Here is a 16,659-nt window from a genome sequence, read left to right as displayed (position 1 = left end):
AGATTAGAATCTAAAACTTCGCGAAGTCTTGAAACTCTTGGAACTCGGAAATCTCATTTCGCTTCGTTTTCTTCTCTACTAAGAAATATCTATTTTGTCAGGAATTAAGATGTTAACAAAGAAACCAACAAATTAAGTTTTTGATAATTTGTAATGAAACGATTTTAAAGTCTAAAAAACACAAACTTAATTGGATTATTATTGGTTAGATATAAATAAATTTATATCGTTTTATTCATAATTAATGTTTTCGTAAGCTATTTATATGAATTATTGAGAGCATCGAATCATAAAAGTTGCTGAAAATTCTGAATTTTGAGAACGTAACATTTTTTTTATTTTCTTAAACTTGACATTTTGGGAGACTTTTCAAAACTTTGATGCCTTTATGCTTTCTTTTGTTTCTTTTACGGACGGTTCAGAAGGGCCCGCCAGTTTCACGCTCTTCGATCATTAGAACCATTACTGCCGATCGCTGCGCCGTCTGTTGTTTTACCCGCCAAACAGAATACTATTCGAAACATGTATCGAGAATCACGATATCCCGATGATATATCGAAAAATCGTGATCGTTCTCGCTCAATTTACATAACAACTCTATCACAAATCATTCGGAAAGCATATATAATATATTCGTATTATACTTCACGCAAACATTTGTGTATATGTATTTTTTCTGCTTTGTTAAATTACTTTCATCCTTCATCGTTCATAGTTTAATAAATACCTTCTGTAACATATGTACGAGAAAGTTTAACAATAATATATATTGTACACGTTCCACGCAAACGAGCTACGCGGAACGTCGTCTCTTCGATTTTTTCTTTTGGTTTCTTTTTCTTGTTTCTCTTATTAAAGAGGTTAACTTATAATTAAAGGGAGCGTCGAGAAACGTGTATAAGAGCAAAATGTTGCTTTCATCGTGTTTTAGAATCATGTCGTTGCTGCGTTTGAAGCTGGCGGCGTGTCGGTACGCCATATTGAGGTACCAGATTGGCTGATCGTGGTGATCTGTGAACAAAATTGTTCACTCATTAAATCTTAATTTAAGTACATTTTCAATTCAAGTAAATTTTACAAACTGCAGTTTTAATTTATTTAAAAATTAAGTGATGAAATTCTACAGATTTGTTCTTCTTATAGAATTATATCGTCAATATGTAGAAGAAGTGTCTTGTCATCAACAGAAGAAGGTTTTAATGGTGACTGTCTTAAATGAAAATATTGAAATTTATCAGGATTACGTTTTTCCAAAACGAAAGATTTTAATTCAAGGAAACAGAGGTATTTAAAGATTTATTATAGAAAGCTTTTGTAAATACAATATTATGTGTGTTATATCAGACTGTTTAAAATTTTATTAGATAAGGAGATACGATTATTGTTATACTATACTACTATACTGCGGATATTTATGCAAATTTTTACGAGCGCAACTAAAGAAGTCGTAACCAAGCTAAGAGAGGGTAAATTAAGTAATAATAAGTTAATTATGTTAGAATTAAATATGAATTATAACGAGTAACGTATTTTTTATACTTCATATTAGTTTTGCATATTGCCTGCATTCTATGATTCTGACACCTTCAAATTCTCCATAAATCTATAAAAGTCCGGATCTAATCTACTATCAAACCTAATTAACGTAATTATATTTAGACTGCAAACGTTTTTACATATAAATGGAATCTAAATAAAAATTTATTTCATTCCTTAAATAGTAGAAGTACTTTGTTTTAGATATTTTTGATATTTTTGTATAGTAAGTACATTTTGTGTAGTTTTGTATACTTGAATTTTCCATAAATGCGTAAAATTCCGCAGTTTAGTTATAGATTGAAATTATTCCGAAAATGTGTATGGTTATTTTCCAATTCGATCGACTATGCTTGATTTTAAACTTATATAATTACCAATATTTCATCCTAGACTTTCATTCCACTGAACCTCTAATTTTTGTTATCAATGCAATATTAACAAATTATGGAAGAGTCACAACTGATTGCATCGAATCGTACTCATTTTCAGAAACAAATGGTAGGATAGGTCTATTAATCGTCGTCACCTTATTGTCATGTCCGATTAATGGAGTTTCTACCGTGGTCTCGTCGTTGGTACGACTCATGTACGGATGTGGGGGTGGTACATAAATCGGCTTAGAATGACTGGCGACTTGCGCGTAAATCGTTGGTTCCTGAATTGGTTGCCTACGTGTCAGAGTCGACATGGCCAGCAGTTGAGGCCGCTGAATATTGGATACCTGTACTGGCTGATAACAATTAGGAGGTATTCGTCGGTTACGGAGCGACAGCTCGGCGTACGTTAGCTCTGATCCCTGCAAAACCAGAGCGATAACTCATTACCGATTATGCTAATTACCATGTAGTGATTTAATAACAGGATATAACAGTGCCTCACAAATAGATAGAATAGGGTAGTAGTATAAGTAAATGATTATAACAATAAGAAATTTGGTCTTTTAAGCATTGTATCTATTTATTGACATTTCTAGCGAAAGGATTTAAGGGAAACTTTAACAAGGAGATATTATTCCATGTGCCATACACTGCGGTTACAAAAAATTCCTATTTCTATAGTATTTTAACCATGTCAACTTGTTCAAGTTATTTTCGAAAATTTCTTAAATTTAAGGAAAATATAAAAGAATCATGCGTATTTTATTACTTAAACATTGTACTACAGTTATCGTTAAAATATTAGGAGTCTTCTTATTTGTTGAAATTAAAGAAAAATTGAGATATAAAAAATCATAAAATGAGTGATATATTCCCATGATTTTTTAATCAAGTAAATGATTCTGCTTTATTTTGGCACAAAGTAGTTGAAACTGACAGATATGAAAACATTAGTCATTGAAGTTTCTTAATTTAAATCTCAAAATATTCGATGCTAGCCTTTTGTTTATGTGGTATGTATTATGTACATGTATAAGTAAATGCATCCAGTGTTATATTTCAATTGATGAAATTCGTACTCACATTGCTTGTGTTGGTAAAAGTACTTGCATCCGTTCGTTGCTGGTGTAACACATATCTTGGTGAAGTGCCCTTGCACAGCTCGGCGTAAGAATTTTCTGTGGCAATATAGAGTTCAAGATGATTGTTAATGCACTGAGGGTAATAGCTCTTTGCTGTATCATCAAAGCAATTGGTTTTTAATTGTTCAATCCTATTGAGTTCTTAATGAAATGTTACTCGAATTTTTGCACATTTGTATTGATCAATTAAACAAACTCATTAAACGCATAAACTCATTGAACAAATAATGAGTATAAAATTAGATCTAGTATAAAACTGTGTCTAGTTAACTCTGAAATCAATTATTAATTCATAACCATTAAGTTTTCGTAACATTTTTACATCGTTAATTTGTAGTAGAAGGTTATAGACGAAATTTAGTTCGTGTATTTCTTATTTTATAATATTTCCATTTGTGTCTTTGTATGTATCCAAAATAAATTGTCTCGTGGATATATGGCATCCCATCTTATAGTATACTTCTTCGCTAGTTAAAATCTAGTCATTCTTTCAGTAGAAAGAATCCCGTTTCCTTTTTAGGTTTCAGAGAACCTCACCTGTCATACAATTTTAATAACCATATAGATATTATAATCGAAGAATCAAATGATTGGAAATTTCTCAACGTACTAACCGATAATCACATACATCATCAACTTTGGTTAAAATACAGCGCTTATTAAATTACCTACCATTAGCGTGAGGAATTATATCTGGGTCCTTCTCGAAACTCTCGATGCTGTCGGAGTTGAGAGGCAGAGTCGACGATTTATCACGTGGAGAGGAACTGCCGGTTCCGGACGCGGCTAGATTCGCCATGCCGCCGTCGTCATGAGAATCCTTGTCCTCCTGAGTCCTTGGTCGATACCGTAATCTCACAGCCAGAACTATCACAAAGATCACTAGTAGAAGGCCCGCCGTTGCTCCGACCACCGCACCGAGCAATGGTCCAGACAGCGACAGCATCACTGGTGTCAGAGCTGGAAATCATGGTAAGTACCATGAGTCTTTCTACTCTCTTCCTTTTCTTCGCGGGATCTCATTGTTCGGGGGACGAAAGGATTGCTTCTCGAGGCACTCATAAATGTCTCTCCTCGCGATTATAACCGTTGAAAATGAAATTTTTCCATTATTGTTGTCGTGGATACGGTTTTATGCATTTTTAGGATCATTTATGAAATACATTTTTTTCGTGATTGGTGATGGAATCCGGCTCAACGATGATATGTCACACGAATTTAGAAACTTATTGTAAAAACAAAACTTGGAAGTTTATGTCATTGAACTTTACTGATGACTATTTTATTGAGAATAAAATCTCATTAAAAATTGAGATATTTACTTCGAACTGGGAATGAAATAATTTCATTGAAAATTTTATTAGAAGTTCTTATTTTATAAAATTTAATTATCGTAGTAATATAATCATTTAAATAAAAAGATTTAGCTATTAATATAATATATCTGAGATTTAATTCTTCTAATTATAAGTTTATGGCTAACCGCTTTTAATTTTAAATGTAATCGAGTCGGAAGGGTTAGATGAATTGGAAAGAGAATTAGTATCTAAACAGAAGACTAATTGATTATCTGGATAATAAATGAGAACAAGAAGCAATGGAGTAAGATTGATTCCAGTTAGATTAGTAGAATAAAGATGTCACTGGAATAGATCTCCTTGGTTAAGTAGAGAACCAGATCTAATCAGACAAGTAGTACAGACACATTATAGCCAGAAGAATGGTGAAATCGTCCAAAGCTGTACTTATCTAGCAAATAGCTTGTGTAGCTTTTCATACGATTTTCATATACGCATACATATGTATCTTCTTTCCTCCGAAACTATTATTCGCATTCCTTTTGTTGGATTTCTTCGGTTGCTTAATATCTTTTTTGTGTATGAAACTTCGTTTATGAGATTATTATTATAGGAGAACATTGTGCTGTTCCTTTATTCTGGTAAAAAATAGTAAATGTTAAAGGAGATTTATTATAGTTACTATACACACGTTATAATAACAGAGTGATAAAATTTTAGCTGTATACAAAAATACTCTTCTGATTCGTTTCACAACAAAATTACATGTCAGAAATCGAACTGTTATATTGTAAAATAAAAAATGATTGGCGTAAGAAATGCAAACAAGGTCATTGAAGCGCCATCGTGATTCATTTGTGCGTGTAATTTCGAGTTTCGATTTGATTTACGTCTCCCTTCGCATTCCAGTTAATAATAGATTAATATCTTTATAATAAACGAGCACTGGGATGATTAACCATGGTCCAATGGGTTTCGTATTTAGCCATCGACAATTGTATAAATAAAATATCATCGCAGGGTTGATCGTCGTTCCTGATCGCGACGATAATACTCCTGTTTTCAGCTTAAACTAAGGAAAACCGTTATCGTACAAATATTTCACATTGGGATCGCGTTATATATTTTTGGATTGGTCGTTATATATTTTGTATGGTCATGTTTTAATGTATTTCACGAATTCTGTTCTACATCCTTCAGATACAAAATATTTGAAATAGACATTCCATGTAAACATTCCATTCCTACGTAATAGTGTTTCTTATCTAATATTCTTTGTTAAGAAGGTATTGTAATGAATGCTGCTACTGATATCTAGATTATGAAATCCAAAGATAAAGTTATTATCGTAACATCAAGGCCTTCAAAATCAATTTAGAATATATATTCCCGGAAAGGTACAAAGATCTATGAACAAAGATCGTGTTAAAATATTTGTTGAGGTTTCATTAGACGAATTTTATACTAAATTAAAAATTTCATTAAGACTTCAATATACAAGAAATTTGCTAACGGATCCGACAATATATAGGGTGATTCACTGATTAATCATAATCAATTAAGTAGATTCAATGCTGACAATATACGTTTTAAAAACTAATTTAGTACCTTGTCCAACGTCATCACAATGTTCGTTATGACAGTGAAAAGAAGCTGTGCATCATTTAGGCCTGTTCCAAACTACATTAGAATTACATTAGAATAATAGCAAGACCACGATTTGCATGCAATGACAACGGCCTTCTTGCACGATAATTTATAAACTAATAATATTAACGAACTTACAAATGACAAGTTGTAAACTACAGGCTCTTATCGCATAAATAGTTTTTCAATTTTAACAAAGAAAGATAGGCCCCCCTATTTCAAAACTTTAACAATTTTATTACCAAATTTATTTGCACCATTTCATTATTTCTGCATATTATTTATTATGCGCTATTATTGACACTAATTGATATCGATAATTTACAACTTGTGGTTTTGTACAATTTCATTGATAATATTAATTTAACTGTGTAAGAGGGCCAAGGTGTCTACAGAGAGGCAGGTGAAACACAGATCTACGATGAGAAGCGAAAGCGTGGCACTTTGCAAGCAGAGAATATCTCATATCTATTTCTCGTGATAGTGGTGTGCCGTTCAACACCTATTTCTCTACTGTTCTTTCCCCGAGTCACCGTGTGCTCCAATTTCCTTTACATTGCATCACTGCACGAATTAGTCTTTTTACTCTATTATAGAGGAAAACGAAAGTTTTATTTTTTATTTAGAATATCGTCACCTTTGTGAATGGCACTGTTTGTGAGCAGTTTTCTAGCTGATAGAGCATGAGAGTGGTATAGATTGTTGTGAAGTTGGTACTCTTGAGAATCACAGATAAAACGCGGATAACATACTTATTGTTAATAACCTATAACTGAATTGAGTAACACTATATGAGCCGTTCAGAAGCCACACTGGTCAATTTCATAAATTGAAAAGTATAAGAAAGTGATGATGTCATTATACGAACACTGTTTTCTAATGTCTTGAAATATTGTCATTATCTGTATCAGCTTCTTGCGATACATGAACTTATTGAAGCGAAAAATATTTCTTTTGATAGTCGAATGTTAATCGTGTATTACTAAAATCGTAAACTAATGAAAAAGTGGAGTGCTGATCAGTTTGGCTTCTATGAGATTCATATAAAACAATACATAAGAGAAATTGCACGACAATTCCATCGAACAAGAACAGAGGAGACAACCTTGAAATCTTTTCCTGCAACGTCTCCAAAGGGAAGAAGCCCACAGAAATTGTTCTCCAGAAAAACTCCTCTGTTTCCGCAGTGGAAATCGTTTCCCCTCGAACAACAACACCAATTTTCAAGACAATAGGATGGAAGGACGAAAATGGACCATTCAGTGCACCTCTACCTCGATAAATGAATGAACGAAACGCGTCAAATAAATGATGACATTCTGAAAGTACGGACAGATTACCACCGAGTTTTCGTGGCACAGTCGAAACAGGAAGAGATAGACATTATAGTACAACAGAAAGCGATGGACATTATGGTACGAAAGAAAGAGGTATACATTATGGTACGAAAGAAAGAGATAGACATTATAGTACGAAAGAATGAGAAAAAGATCGTGACACGTTCGTGACAGGCTCATAAAAATATACGCTTCCGGGATTGCGATCGTAAAGGCACTTCCGCTTCAACCCTTTCCCATGGTGTTGTCACTTTTTGAAACTTTTCAAATGATAAGTCGACTTCCATCGTGCGAATCCCAATCGACATTTTGACTAAATTTTCTTCCCTCTTTTCCCCCTTCTTCTATTTTTCTTTTTATCGTCTTCTTTTCGTCCTTTTTTGACAGACAGTTCATGTGTATTGGCACTTTGCTTTGGTATTTTTAAAAGTTTGCTCTTAAAATTTTATTTGCTTTATTGCGATATTTGTTATATGAAAGAATTTAGTAATCTTCCGAACTTATAACTTGCGACTTGCAAAGTTTCATTAATAATTTTAGTTGATTAGTGCAAGAAAGGCTCGAATAAGTAGAGGATAGTCATAAATAAGAATATTATAATAAAGATAAATTATATTATAAATATATTAGATATTAATTAATAGAAATTTCAATGAAATAATTGGTTCCTTAAAAATAAACACATAAAAGAAACGAAGAAATTTGGAATCAAGGAACAGTTATATTTTAGCAGTGAATATAAAGATTAATTAAGATTTTAAAATTGAAATACAAAATTCGAATATCGTTTAAAAGTTATTGATAGTTAAATATAGAAAATTCTTTACTCGGATAATAAAAGGGAAGAAATGCATGAGTTTCAGAAAGGTGACCATGAAAGAAATTTGGAATAATTAGGGATCTTAAACGTGAAAATCTGTCACTCAATTATTTTAATTTTTCCTAACTTTCTTTCTACTTTTTGTCGTTTCGTTTTTTTTCCTTTTTTGGGAGGTAGATTATTTTCTCTGTCGCTTCAGTTTCGTTTTACGTTCTATGGAATATATTGAGAGATAGTGACGTTAATCGCGGCCGATTGAAAACGTCGATTTCGTTTCGACGCCAACTGCCTCGAGTGGATTAACCGATCCAGCTAATTTCGGATTAATCGATTATATCTGTACGCCGATGTAACACTGCCACGTCCGCTCGTGTTCGTGTCTATGCCATGCGGTCCTCAGTTGATCGAGTTGATCCATGTAAGTGGACGTCCAACCGCCAATTAGCCGATTCAGTTTATTCCGGATCGATCGTCGTGTTAATGTTCGAAATAGATCGGAAGATAGACGAAATTGAGTTTTATCTCTTTTTTCTTTTCCATTTTTTCATTGAATAACCAATGAAATTTTGAAGTATGGAAAAAGTACTTTATTAGATAATTATTACTAAACTGCATGTATTTACGTAAATTTATATTTTTATGGATATAGTTAAAAAAATACATTGTTTGAATTTTTCATTTTTGAATTTTATTCACAGTCTAGTTGTTTCGTATGGAATGACCGATTAGCGATTCATACCTCACTCGATCTGAAAAATTATGCGTTTACGTACAAAAAAGCGAAGGTGTTGAGATCATACACGACAGAGGAAATTCTCAATTTTAGAAAAGTATATTTAATTCTGTAAATTGAAAAGTAAGAAAAAGCGATGCTGCTACGAACTTTGTTTTTTTGCTTCAGAATTCGCCATTATTTATGTTACATTGCGATTTCAGATAAACATACGTTCAATAGAAATTGAATTAAATTTGAAGTATTACAGCTACGTAAATTTTGACTATATCTCGAATAAAAACTTGTCAACATTGGGATCTGCCCGGTCAACAAATAATTTTGTAAGATTGCGTTTCAAACTTTCTATGTTTGTCACAGAAGTCTTTTGTCGTTAGAAGTTTTGTTAGAATAAATACCTGTCATCGTTCACGTAAAATTGAACTTGCACGTTTCCAATTTAATTCTACACGATCGTATCGCTTATTTCAAGCTTGTTATTTTTACAATACTCGTAATTTAGACAGGTACTATCGTTTCAATTTACGATGGGAACGTGACGAGGTTCGGCACAGTTTTTCGCGTTAAAACATGATTACGCCAAAGTGGACCAACGTGTTTGCAGAGATCGTGAATTATCGTTACGCCAGCAATGAATCTGGGATTCAGATGCACTGTCCAGAACTACGCTTCGCACTCAAGTTCGAGATTAATCAAAATCCACTTAAATTTACAAACTCCTCTAAACGAGTAGCCCTCTTGTTCTGCTTCTGTGATTCTAAGTTGATATTAAACGCAGCAGGCTGGATTCAACATAGACGTGACATCAGCATCTCTGCTATTACCAGGATGAAAAGCAGTTAATCCGAAAGCAATGTTATATTCTTGTAGTTTAGGTTCTCTGTTTCTTTTGAAAATACTTTTTAAATACAGGATAATTTAACCGTCTGGTACGGTTACTAGCGTAGCAACGAGATCGTTGTATATATTAAAATCGGAGAACGAACTTTAGTACCTTTCAAAATTAAAATCAGAGAAATTGTTTAAATAACTAAATTGTTGTTTTTCTTTCCTACGGAAATACGATATTCTATTTGACAATGCAAGTTGAGATACTTTTTTGTCTCGTTTTGTCCAGGAGGGGATTTTTATCGTTATAAGCTATAAAGCGGTGGAAAAATCAACTGTGATTTTTTTTAGCATATTTGCCTTTACCATTGAAACGATATCCTTTCTTTGCATAAAATGCGATGGTCTCTTACTTTTTTTTTTTTGTTAAATAATCGCGGAATAATCCGAACGTGAAACGTGAAAAAGTTTTTCATCTCGATATTTTATCAGATAGAAAAACATGTTAAAATATCATTCATTAGTATTGCGACTATTTTAAATCTATTCCAAACACGATTTTTCTCATATAAATATGATATAAATATTGTATCTACTCTTGAAAAAGTACTCAACAATTTGCAAAGGATTTTTAAATTCTTTCAAATTTGATTGTTATTTTACCAAACATCCATCAATAGACTAAAAACGGACAGCTATTTTTGTCAACTGCAATGCATTATCCGTTTCTTGAGAATCAAATGTTAGGTAATAAAATTAATAAGATTGTGTGAGATATACAAGAAGAGGATTTGATTAGTTTAACTCATACATTCGTGAAAACTTTCTGTAAGTCTTCAAACACACTGCCGACCATAAGTATTAAGACATCTATCGATACGAAGAATGAATTTAGCTCTCTTAGTCTTTAATTATTTTATCATAAATCTGTTATTTTATTTACATATTCATATGCAGGTCACAATAATATATGAAATGAAGCGAAATTTGTTTGATCTATCCTATAAATACATACAGTTAGCAACATAAGTATTGGCTCACTCTTTAAAACAGAATAACTTTTTCAGAAATGTACCGAATGACTTGAAGCTTTTTGAGAAGTTAGTTTACTAGATGATTAGTTTACTAGATGACGTGTAAAAAAATTTGAAGAAAATTGTAATTGGTTAGAATCGCAAAAAAATAGTAAAAGTCACTTTTTATAACTTTTTTATCTGAGCCTGTACTGAAAATATAACAAATACGTTTTGCAGATTTATGTCAGTAACACATATGCTGAAAATGTCATCGAGATCGATTAACATTGTTACGAGTTACAAACAGTTAAAAACAGCCGTTAATCATAATGTACATTCTTGTTCATCTTTCGATGTTTGTTGCTTATTCTTACATCAATCGATTTCCATGAAATTTTCAGCACGTATATGACATAAATCTATAAAGCGTATTTTTAAAAATGTCACTACAGTCTCAAATAAAAGAGTTGTAAAAGGTAATCCTTGCTATTGTAGAGGTGCGTGCGTTATGTTGTCGATGATAGTAGTAGTTGCCGGCTGTAGGTGTCGCTGCTGGGGTACTGCTAATTATTCTTCTATTTTGATGCGTGGAAGAAAAATAGGATCACGGGAGCCGGGAATCGAACCCGGGTCCCGAACATTCGGAACCTAGAGCGCTAACAACCACTTCGCTACCGTGTCCGTTGCTTAGTTAGTGTCGTGTAGCGGTATTTGTTGTCGAGTGCCGCTACACTATCTTTCTTGCAATTTCAATTTGTAAATTTTTCAAAATTTTGTTTCACGCTTCATCCAGTAGAGTAATTCTTCTAACTTTTCAAAAAAATTCGAGTCATTTGTTACAATGTTAAAAAATTTATGCTATTTGTAAAGAGTGTGACAATACTCGTGCTCCTAATGCGTATGGCATGTAATAAATATTTATATACCTAGTTATGGCCGGTAGCGTATTTTTGTGAGCCATCATATACACACGATTCTCTTTGTTTATCGAGCTTCCGTTCTTCCTTCTCTTTTATCTCTTTCTTGAAATCCGATGACGCGGAGGATCGCGTTTGGCCGCAGACCAATTTCGGTTGAACGCTCTACAGCTGGTCCTCACGTACGCGCGGTCGTCTTAGTGGTGTCCCTCGGAACCAGGAATTTCCCGACTTCTCTGCTATGTACATACTAACCGTTTACAGGATGTATACGCGGGAACCTTTCGCCACGAATTTACAAAGAGCCCGTCTATTTGCACATTCGCGGCCGCGCATAAACCATGGTTAGCTGAAAGACGTTTTGTAATCAGGTTCCGCGGCCCATTTATAGTTCACTTTAACGATTAACGCGGCTACGAACCGTTTAATAACCGGCGACACGACAGACGACGTCGACTAATGCTCGTCTATAAATTTGATCACCGTACACCACGTAAAAGCACTGATGATGGCTTAATCGTTACGATGAACGTGAAAGCGCAGACGAATTTGTTAGCTTCTTTAGTTTGTTTCTTTGTTTGGAGGAATTTGACGGTTTGTGTTGCTGGCTGGGTTCATATTGTTGATTTTTGTGGATCTTTCTAGATATACCTTTATAATATTTAGGAAGATTTGGAAGAATTTAGGAAGAATGTTTTTTGAAAACTCGATTATCGATATCTAAGATTGAATTTTTTAAATAAATAATGCAGTAATTTATATTTGCATGATTTCTTAAGATGAATATCGCTTTTCTGGTCATTTGTTGTTAGTTTTCATATTTCCATAATTATGTATTCGTTTTATTCACTTAGATAGTGTTATCACAAATGTAAATTAAAATATATCTTAATCCTCAACCCTAAAAAATATCGTCATTTAAAGCTCATTAGCTTCCGTGTATAAGCAGAATTAGTTACCCAAATTTATTGCTAAAGAGATAACATTATACTCGTACAACAAGGGCTTAACTTTCGTGCAGTATATATAATGGCGAGCATATAAGTAGGGACAGTCTTTATATAAAAGTCTTCGCGTGTATCTAAAAAATACATTTTTTGCATTAATCTGTATTTCCCCCATCCTCCTGAACATTTTAAAAGTATGGATCGTAATATAACAAAAATCCTTGATCTATATTATTTATCAATTTTCTATCTTTTCTGTATTCGATGCATTATTCCCCTTTTCAATTATGTTGTATTGCTCCCTTTCAGACATTGAATGGCCAAAGTTGAAATGGTTAAAATCTACAAAAATAGACTTATTATATCGATTTCCTGCGATCCTCACGTTTTATTACATATCTCAACAAAATCCATTTCATCCACTCATCCTTCAGTCTAGAACAATTCAATAACGATCTAAATCGGCGATCAACTGGTAGAGATTAATATCGAATCGTGTTTCCATCGATGGAATGGATACGATAAGTTGATCCAACGGTTTAACAACAGAATTCAATTCTATTCGGCTGATCGATTGAGATTAGTTTTAAATCGTGGTAACATCACACATTCTTATTGTTAGTCGACATTAACTGGAAGCGAAGTTGCTGATTATTTCCACGAGTTTATATATGATGTTGATTCCGTGTTTACGCTGCACCGGTGTTCGGTTTTCTGTTAATTTCGGCGTAGGCGAGCGTTAATTTTGGATCAGATTTTCAGTCGGATTTCCTAGGATGATCCAATGATTTAATGATTAAAACGGCTGGTCGGCCGATCTCTGCTTGATCCCAGATTAAGTCTGGATTATGTTGGCTAATCGTGAATTCTGGATTAGCTATCGGGGACATGTTTGACAGCATAATTTGATACTGTGATGCTCTCCTCCATGGCCGATTCAATGTCGAACACCGACCTAACTGACAGCGGTACACTAACGTGAATTTCCGTTTGTACTAACGACTATCTTGGTAGTGACGTCTGATTATTTAATTCTTCTGTTCGATTTGAAATATCTGGATGAAGTACAGTGGCGCGAATAGAAGCTAAACATGTAATAAATTTTGCACTTGGGGTTTAACATTAGAGCTACTCGGTTATGGTGCGGAATTTGTATCAAAAAGATGGAAATGTGAGGTATCGTACCATTAAAAAGCATCGAACACTTATTCTTCATGAGGTATATCTTAATTACAAAATTAAGGACAGATCGAATTGCAATAATTTTAATCTTTATCTTCGTGATAACTATATTTGGAATGTGATGAGGCGATTAAGCTGAATTGTAAAAGTCAATATGTAATAACGAGACTGATGTTTGCAATCAAATAAATCTTATAAAACTAGTTTGTTATCTGACAAACTCTTTGTGATAGATTCGCCATTGCTGACGTTGTGTTGTTTAAATTTTTGACAACCTAGTTATTAACTTTCAGTAATAACTAATTAACGCAACTGTTGTGTTGTTGCTTTTATGTTTGGACAAAATTATTTAGAAAGACAAAAGTAACAACAAGCGAATGAAGCGAAAGCGAATATTATTAGTTAAAATAAGAATATTTCTGATGATATATTCCGTTTGTATAGTAATTTTACAACTAATGATATTAGTGAATCGATAAGTCACAAGTTGTAAGTTACTTCTCTTTTGCGATTTTATTATAGTACGTCAAATAGAATAATCGGGTTTGTTACTTGTAGAATTTACTTCAAAAATTTTATTTGTCTCTATTATGCAAAAGAATTTATTAATGTTAACTGATATTGCCCCTTCAATAGGACAAAAGCCATATTTTGTTAGCAGTCAACTGTATTAATTGATATTTTAGAATTGTATCAAACATGTGAAACGTATTAAAAATCGAAATGTCACTCAAAAATTACAACATGCTGAGGAATTCGAACACAAGAAATTTTGTGTTGTGATAATGAAGAAAATAAAATGAAAAGATCTTAGGAAAGTGATTCACAGGAGAAACTTGGAACAATCGCGTTTTTAAAAATGAAGATTCGTTGGTCGGACACCGAAACAGGATCGATAGGATGAGCTGCGATATCGATGATGCCCAACATTCAAATCAAGCAGGCTAACTAGTTCGAACGTAATTCTGATCGGATTTCAATTTACGAGCAGTTCAGAGTGGATGGTCCACTATTTCGAACTTCAACATTTAATTCGGCAGTTGTGTTAGCACTGAATCAGATTTCACGTTTCTGATGGAAGCTATCCTTATCGAGAACCAACTGGTCCGCAATATCAAAAAGAATATCCTTATTCATTTTGAAACAAGCGTGATAAAATGATCCTCGTTACTATTAATGAATGGAATTTGAGAGATCGAGGAAAATGAATTTCAACAAATTAAAAAAAAAAAAGAACGTTTCAATGATCATGATACAAACACTGGATAGTCAGATTTCGGAAGGAAAAGGACGATCCACGACTTCAATGATTTCAAAACTATTCAAATATTTTTCCAAAGAGTCTGCATTTCTCAATGTTCCAGGTATTTTATATTTCCCAAAATTCTACAAAATAATAATTGATTCTCTTTAGCCTCGAGTGCAGAAATTTTCATCAAATTATTACACAATCCTCCGAGAAAAAAAAAAAAGAAAAAATAAGGAAGTGAAAGAAAGAACAACAATTGCCCGATAGAAAAGGAAAGATCAATGAGAATATAGGGACAATCTGGACCACGATCGTGTTCTGGCTCAGTGTTCTGGACAGAATTTATATGTGGTCCACGGATGGCGCACGCTGACTCGAAATCGAACACTAGCTGGCCCCTACCTGGGTATCGTTGATGCTCCTGTGTCTTACCCTCCTGAACAAAGTGCGGGCTGTGAAGAACCGTGGCGTCGCTCATCGCGTGCTCCGTCATGATCCTCAGCGAGAGAACCAGTCCCGAGTAACTCCTCTCTGCTGGTAGATCGGTGATCTCGAGCATGCTAGGCGTCATGCTAGTCGCAGACGCCAATAGGCGCCTGGTGTCTGCGTCGAAGACTTGCAGCACATAGGTGGCAGTGCGCGGGTCGATGTACTCGCTCTCGGCGCAGCTCACCCTGACCGTTGTCCGACTCTCTTCCCTGATTGTACAATTCTCCGGGGGTGGAGGTTGCGCCAGCCTCTCACCTGCTACCATACCGGGCACAACACACCAACCTCAGCTTCTACAGCTACTTCGGCGGATTTTACGAGGGTAAAAGGGGAGAGGGGGGTCGAAGGGTTCTTTCTTATGTAAAGAGTGTCACAAAATATGTGAGGGATATTTTGATGGTTCAAAAATTAACTGGTGCAAGTTAGTCTTTTATATTCGTACTCTGTCATTATTAGAACGTTTAAACTGTTTTGATAACGAAGGGGTATTTACATCTTATAAGGGGGTAGTATAAGTCATTTTTCATGAAAGATTGACTTACGTTGACTGGCTTCTGAGCTCTACATTTATAGGATCGATTCTGAACACCTAAACGATGGAAAAAGCTTATATAGGAAAATGTCGTCTGAGGGATATCTTGCAAGTTATAAACAACTTTGTTCTGGTAGAAATATGAATCACTTATTTACAAACTCGGTTAATTTGGTAAAAAACAAAAATAAAAAAAAGAAAAACATTGAAAAATCGATGAAATTGTACAAGGTAAGAATCGAGTGCTTTGGCGCTAAAATTGACAAAAATTTCAAAAGGTGCAGTTAATTATTTTAGCCTGTAATATATCGTTCATATATATCGATATTGATGAACCAGTTGGTGAACCGTTTTTATCTTATTCATACTTTGTATTTTTCTTTTTAAAATTCATTTAGGTAAATGACATAGAGTATGCACTGTTATGTGATTGTTAAGTATACATATGAACCTTTCAAGAGCCATACTAATCAACTCTAGTTCATTTTTTCTTATGTTCCTTACTATTTTCTTTTTTTTTTTTAATTATCCACGCTAATAAGTTAAAGGTAACGATATTACAAATATTATTTTTGAAATTCATCATGGAATTTTCTATTATTTATA

At 33.8% G+C, this 16,659-nt stretch overlaps 1 protein-coding gene across 5 annotated transcripts in view; it reads right to left on the bottom strand.

Moving 5' to 3' along the window:
• LOC100649768 (hemicentin-2) overlaps positions 1-16,659 on the bottom strand; it is a 571,775-nt gene continuing 555,116 nt past the window's right edge. For 2 of the 5 annotated variants that reach the window (XM_048405933.1, XM_048405932.1), the window contains 5 exons: positions 15,435-15,779; positions 3,731-4,018; positions 3,000-3,094; positions 2,066-2,335; positions 1-1,011 (listed from right to left, as the gene is read on the bottom strand). In XM_048405933.1, coding sequence (XP_048261890.1) covers positions 934-1,011; positions 2,066-2,335; positions 3,000-3,094; positions 3,731-4,018; positions 15,435-15,779 — 1,076 coding nt within the window. In that variant the 3' untranslated portion in view covers positions 1-933. The remainder of the gene's footprint in view (positions 1,012-2,065; positions 2,336-2,999; positions 3,095-3,730; positions 4,019-15,434; positions 15,780-16,659) is intronic. The other 3 variants (XM_048405935.1, XM_048405934.1, XM_048405936.1) reach the window with 3 other exon arrangements.

The sequence above is a fragment of the Bombus terrestris genome, chromosome 5 (genome assembly GCF_910591885.1).
Source record: "Bombus terrestris chromosome 5, iyBomTerr1.2, whole genome shotgun sequence".
Taxonomy (NCBI): Eukaryota; Metazoa; Arthropoda; class Insecta; order Hymenoptera; family Apidae; genus Bombus; species Bombus terrestris.
This window is presented reverse-complemented; position numbering and strand designations above follow the sequence as displayed.